General features: G+C 39.6%; 1 protein-coding gene across 3 annotated transcripts in view; it reads left to right on the top strand.

Moving 5' to 3' along the window:
• The first annotated feature begins 37 nt into the window (after positions 1-37).
• The window catches only part of LOC121390722 (E3 ubiquitin-protein ligase MIB1-like), a 40318-nt gene continuing 34355 nt past the window's right edge, over positions 38-6000 (top strand). Inside the window, exons 1-4 of one of the 3 annotated variants that reach the window (XM_041522625.1) lie at positions 38-187; positions 691-900; positions 2771-2988; positions 3761-3932. In XM_041522625.1, the coding sequence (XP_041378559.1) occupies positions 2784-2988; positions 3761-3932 (377 nt within the window). In that variant the 5' untranslated portion in view covers positions 38-187; positions 691-900; positions 2771-2783. Of the gene's footprint in view, positions 188-690; positions 901-2735; positions 2989-3760; positions 3933-6000 lie in introns of all 3 variants that reach the window. The other 2 variants (XM_041522624.1, XM_041522626.1) reach the window with 2 other exon arrangements.

The raw sequence follows: 6000 nt of genomic DNA, 5'->3' as shown, positions 1-6000 counted from the left end.
CTGGTAGCACGAGACCTACATAATACATACGTGTATAGAAGATATGTGCAATTCGATACATAATACAAGAACGGACATGTTATCTGGGTTAAACACGAACACAGAGACATTCAAAAAAGTCGATCGATAAAATATATCGGCGAGCGGAGGCGACATATTTCAAACAAACGTTTGGATTAGCAGACAGGTATTATTTATAGACATTTGACGTGTGTGTCACAGTGATTATAAAACTACTTAATATTTCAGCTATCTTTTGTAGAAACTGCTTAAGTTTGTTCTTGTCTATGGCTTGTTTGGAGATAGCGGAAAACAAGAAAATTAAACATACACTTCGGGTATAACCTTATTTCGTCCTCTACCTCTTTCTCCTCTTTCTTATACTCTCTCTTCTCTTTATAATATCCCAGATTAAACCAATTACATGTATGTATATTTACTACTCTTGTACCCACTTACATTGATGCCTTTTTGCATATATGTATGTGTGAATCTATGTATGTACATATGTGTATGTATCGGAGGACATCCGGGTACGTGTGTACGTATTTGTTTGTGTATGGATATATGTGTTGTATATTTATTATATGCACAGCAGTGATTTGGGGCTCCCATCCTTGACACTGCTATGTTTGTGATCTGGGACAGTAAAAAAAATTTTTATAAAATAAAAAAATAAATCTTTTGTAGAAACTGTATGATAACCTCTTCAAGTGAATATCAGCTGACGTTCCCAAAGTGCGTCACCAAACCAAAGCGGAGTCGTAGGGGATTCCCCGGAAGTTTACGTAAATGCGCATAAGGCCTCTACAGTATTATAATAGTTATTCTTGGAAAGCAGTGTTTATGCAATGAATAGAAATCATAACCAGTAGAAGATATACTACAGTGAGGTTTGCAGTAAGTATAAGAAGTTTAATTTATAGTATAAGTAGTTTTCACAAACTAGGAATGAATAAAAGGAATGTTTGTTTAAAACACACACACACACACGCACACACGCACACGCACGCATACACACACACACACGCACACACACACACGCACACACACACGCACACACACACATACACACACACACACACACACACACACACTTAAAACACAATGTTCAGTTAACCGATGATAATCATGGCGCCTACAACCCACATGGTCGGCCCTCAACTTGCCCAAACTTGTGGGGAAAACCTGGCACTGACAAGTCTCAGGCACGGCGGAGCAGGGGCGGGGGAGTTGGGGGAGGGGGGGTGGGTCAATCTGAATAAAAAAATATTATTGGTAGTAAATCTTAAGGCAGAAAAAATTGCATTTCAGAACATTATTTTCAAAATTTTACGGGGGAGCGTACCCCAACCCCCCCCCCAAAACGTTTGCTTTGCGCCATCGATCTCAGTCAGCCCCTCTCCCCAATGTCTACTTGCTTCCGCCGTACCTAAGTATGTATGAACAGTGGCGGATCCAGAAAATCCATTTTGGGGGAGGAGGGGGCAAATGACATGAGGCGGAATGCCAATGGAACTTTGGCCCCTGCCCCCCCTCCCCCTAGATCCGCCTCTGAATGAATTGCATAGTTCCGAAAAGAGGAAAGGTCAAAGCATGTATGTTTGAAGACATTGTTCACAAAATGCAGGGGCGTAGGGTAGGGGACGAACCCCACCCCCACCCCCACCCCACCCGCTGAAGCAAATGGTCCGCTTTCAGAACTAAAACATACAGGTTTATACATATGAAGTTTCTGGTGGTGCAAAAACAAAATAGAAAAAGGTCCACTTGGTTCATATTCGATCCCCCCCCCCCAGGTCCAGATCACGCTACGCCCCTGAAATGTATACACTATAGGCTATAGTCTCCCACCGCGGCATCGTGGCTATTTGGAACCTAATTTGCCTTATTACTGAATGGCGAATGAATGAATGAATGAATGAATGAATGAATGTTTAACGACACCCCAGCACGAAAAATACATCGGCTATTGGGTGTCAAACTATGGTAATGCAAATAAATAAAGTGATGATCAACATCAATATAAAAATTCAAGGTTTAAACAAAAATAGTGTAAAGAACTGTGCAAAAATACAAATACAAATATCACAGAATGTTACGGATACTGAATTTTACTCTAAACTTCAATTTGTGCTGTATTGGCCATTCTCAAAGAGAATGTTACACCCCTGCACCACGGTGAGGTTACAGCACGCGCAGGGGTACTGAATGGCGACGTGTCAAAGTGTGTGGAATGGTAGTCGGGTTTAACCTAATTGTATTATTCTTTAATGGGGAAACTTGACAGTGTGCATATGTGCAGACATAGATGACAAAACATGAACCTCATTCCACTACATGCCACTACAGGGGCGGATTATGTTTTAGGTAAGGGGGGGGGGGGGGTCCGAAACAATATGTAAATGTTTATTAGTTGAAATTATAGATTTTACATGGACATCAATTTAGATCTACGTGGTGGGGTGGGGGTGGGTTTGCCAGGGGGGGGGTGCAACCGGGAACCCCCCATAATCCGCCCCTGCACTGTTACCCAATTCGTGGTTATTTTCAACCTATTTCGCTTTCTTCAAAAACAGGTACGGTTCAAAGTGCGTATGTTTGCAGATATGACCCCTTGCTGTAAAACCACCAAGCCCCTCCCTCATCCCGCCAGATTTTAACGCCTATGTATTTTGTTTATTTATTTTTTATTTTTTTATGCACTGCGTGCTTTCTGGCTCTTTTTTTTTCAGGGTAGATTTTCTTTCTAGTCTCCTTTCCTTCACAGTGAACTCAGCAAAATGTCGCTGCTTCTGGGTACACGAGTTGTCCGCGGTCCTGACTGGAAAGGTAAAGACCAAGATGGCGGCAAAGGTCACGTCGGGACGGTGACCCACATATTTGAGAGCAGGGTCACGGTCATCTGGGATTCCGGAAGAGAATTTAACTACATTGCAGGGGCAAAGGGAATATTTGAGCTAAAAATCTTCAACAGTGGACCAACAGGTGTGATTTAATTAAATTGAGTTGCTTTGTTTATGCTCCTCCTGTCCCCACCCCATCCCCTTAATTAAAGGTACATTCTCAAATTCTCAAGTGTCATATAACTACAAATCTACCGATCCCAGATAAAATATTTGCATAAGAAACTCAAGAATATAAAAATTGTAATATGTAACACAGCGTAAACAGTGTTTTCCATAAAAGTTTTGACGAAAATATTCATCATCCATTAAAATAGCATCCGGTTTTTTGTCAGTATATAACGTGTCGGTCACCGTGAAGGCAACTACACACGATACGAGTGCCTCGTACAAGAATAGACGATTGTGACAAGACAAACATTACGGTTCCATCGGTTGTCATGCACTTGTTTTGTGTGGCGCTGCCTTAATTGAATTATGCAATATCAAAAATGTACAAATCATTACAATTGTTTGTTTTTGGGGTTTTTTGCGATGGAATTTTTTGTGGGCATGTAGTTCAGGTATAATTTTTACATTTCGCAAAAAAAAAAAAAAAAACCCACAAAAAAAAACCCACAAAAATAAAATAAAAAAATACATGAATAAATATTTTTGGTTAGTACAAAAACAGAATCAGGGTACAGTAACAGAATCTTCCTCGGGTGCAAACAAATAGCACTTTTAACCTAGTTAAAAGCTTCAATTTTTCGTACCTTACTGGGAGTGCCACTAACCCCTTACACCCCGCTAGGAACGTCCCTGGTTGTTGTTGTTGATTATTATATTTTATTATATTTGTATTTATTTTCAAGGCATATTTCACAGTGACACTGGGTGTGAAGCCTGTTCGGAAAGCCCTATTATTGGAATTCGATGGAAGTGTGCCAGCTGTGACGACTTGGACCTCTGCACGCGCTGTTACATGACGAAAGAACACGACATTTCTCACGAGTTCTTACGTCGCCTGTCGGAAACTTCTCCGGTGTAAGTGATATATACTCTTCAAAAAATGTAGGGGAACCTGAAATATTAATGTTAAACCGAACATACGTTTTGACAACAGATATCCTAGTGAAGAACGTTGAGGTCTGTTTATTAACATATCGAAACACATTCCATAGTTTGCACATGCATCACGCAGTTGCCCCCTACACGTGCGTGGGATGTCCTTGATTTTGACCATTTCCAGGAAGATCGATTAATCACTGTGGAACATTATTTCTGTCAATCGTTTTCATTCTGTTGATCATACAATTGTTATTGTTTTGTTTGGTTTTAGTCATTTTTATTGTTTGAATTTGCGATTTACTGATAAAAAACCCCGTCAACTTTCAATTTTCACTTCTGACCCCAATCGTCTTTCAAGATCTTTAGTGGTCATAAAACCTACTGTAATACTGACCTACCGATTGTAATGTTTGCCTAATAATATACTGTTATCATATAACCATTCCCCACAGCTAATATATCTTACAATGGCAATTGTACATTTTTATTAGAGTCCCCTACTTTTTTTTGAAGAGTATATTATTGATATAATCTTGCCACAGTCACGTACCAAATGTCTGGATCCAATCAACTCATTCCTTACAACGAAGAGCAGTACGATCCAATCAAATAATTCGTTAGACACAATCGGAAATTTCATTAATATTAATAATAACAAAAAGTTTGTTTAAAGTTTGTTTTGTTTAACGATGCCACCGGAGCACATTGATTTATTAATCATCGGCTATTGGATGTCAAACATTATATTCTTAAAGAGGAAACCCGCTACATATTTTCATTAGTAGCAAGGGATCTTTTCTATGCAAAGTCTCACAGACAAAATAGCACATACCACGGCTTTTGATATACCAGTCGTGGTTCACTGCCTAGAACGAGAAATAGCCCAATGGGCCCACCGACGGGAATCGATCCTAGTCCGACCGCCTATCAAGCGAGCGCTTTACCAATGGGTTACGTTCCGCCTTTAACAATAACAATTTCGCGTTGTTTATATATATTATTAAGGCAACGCCACACTATACGAGTGCCTCGTTCGAGAATAGCCGACTGTGACGAGAAACACTACGATGCCATCAGTTCATTCGTATCGTGTGATGTTGCCTTTACGAGTTGCGCTGCTCAGCTGTCTGCATAGTGGGGCGACTAAACAAAACATTGTATGTGTGTGTTTTTGTTTTGTTGACTCTACATAAATAAAGATGAAAATCAGGCTTGTGCTCTCAGGAAACACTGTGGCATCATTAGAGATTGAGCACACGCGCACACACACACACACACACACGCACGCGCGCGCGCACACACACGCACGCACCCACGCACGCACGCACACACACACACACACTCCAGATATTGTTCTTACGGGCCTAGGGTTAGGGTTAGAATTACGATTGGGTTTTGTTCAACAAAACCAACATAATGTTATTTTCTTTGTCAGTCATGTAAAAATAAAAACATATTGCATTTGCAATAATATACATTTATAAATGAAACTACATGAAATTATTTGGATGTAATTTTTTTTTTTTTTGGCAAAGATATAAACTAAATACATGTTGTTCATTCTGCAACTATGAGACTGTCCATAGGCGTATGGGCTCCCATTTTTTGTAAGGGGACAGGCTGGTTTTTGCCCCCGAATTAAACGAAAATGTCCGAATCTGGATAACAACATTTAATCATATTAGCATCACTGCCAAACAGCTACATAGGGTTGCAAAGAAATCACTACACATTTTTACATGGATTACAACTAATTTTGAAGGTAGAATGTGTAATAATATGTCATTCACATAGCCAAGACTAGATGACTGTTCAAGATCATTTATTCATAAACAACACACGTCTACCAGCTGGAATGGCTGGGACCCACGTGACCACATGTGTATTTGTACGATACCGTTGTTAATGTATCATGTCTATTAGTACGATACCGTAACATTGTTAATGATATCCCTACGTCCTCCTTTTCTAACGAAAATAATACAAATATAACCATTAAAGTAAAACTATGTCTTAATTATCTTATTTTACGACTTGAAAAATA

This window comes from Gigantopelta aegis, chromosome 15, assembly GCF_016097555.1.
Source record: "Gigantopelta aegis isolate Gae_Host chromosome 15, Gae_host_genome, whole genome shotgun sequence".
NCBI classification, from domain to species: domain Eukaryota; kingdom Metazoa; phylum Mollusca; class Gastropoda; order Neomphalida; family Peltospiridae; genus Gigantopelta; species Gigantopelta aegis.
Note: the sequence above shows the minus strand (reverse complement) of the source record. Positions and strands in the feature narration are given on the sequence as shown.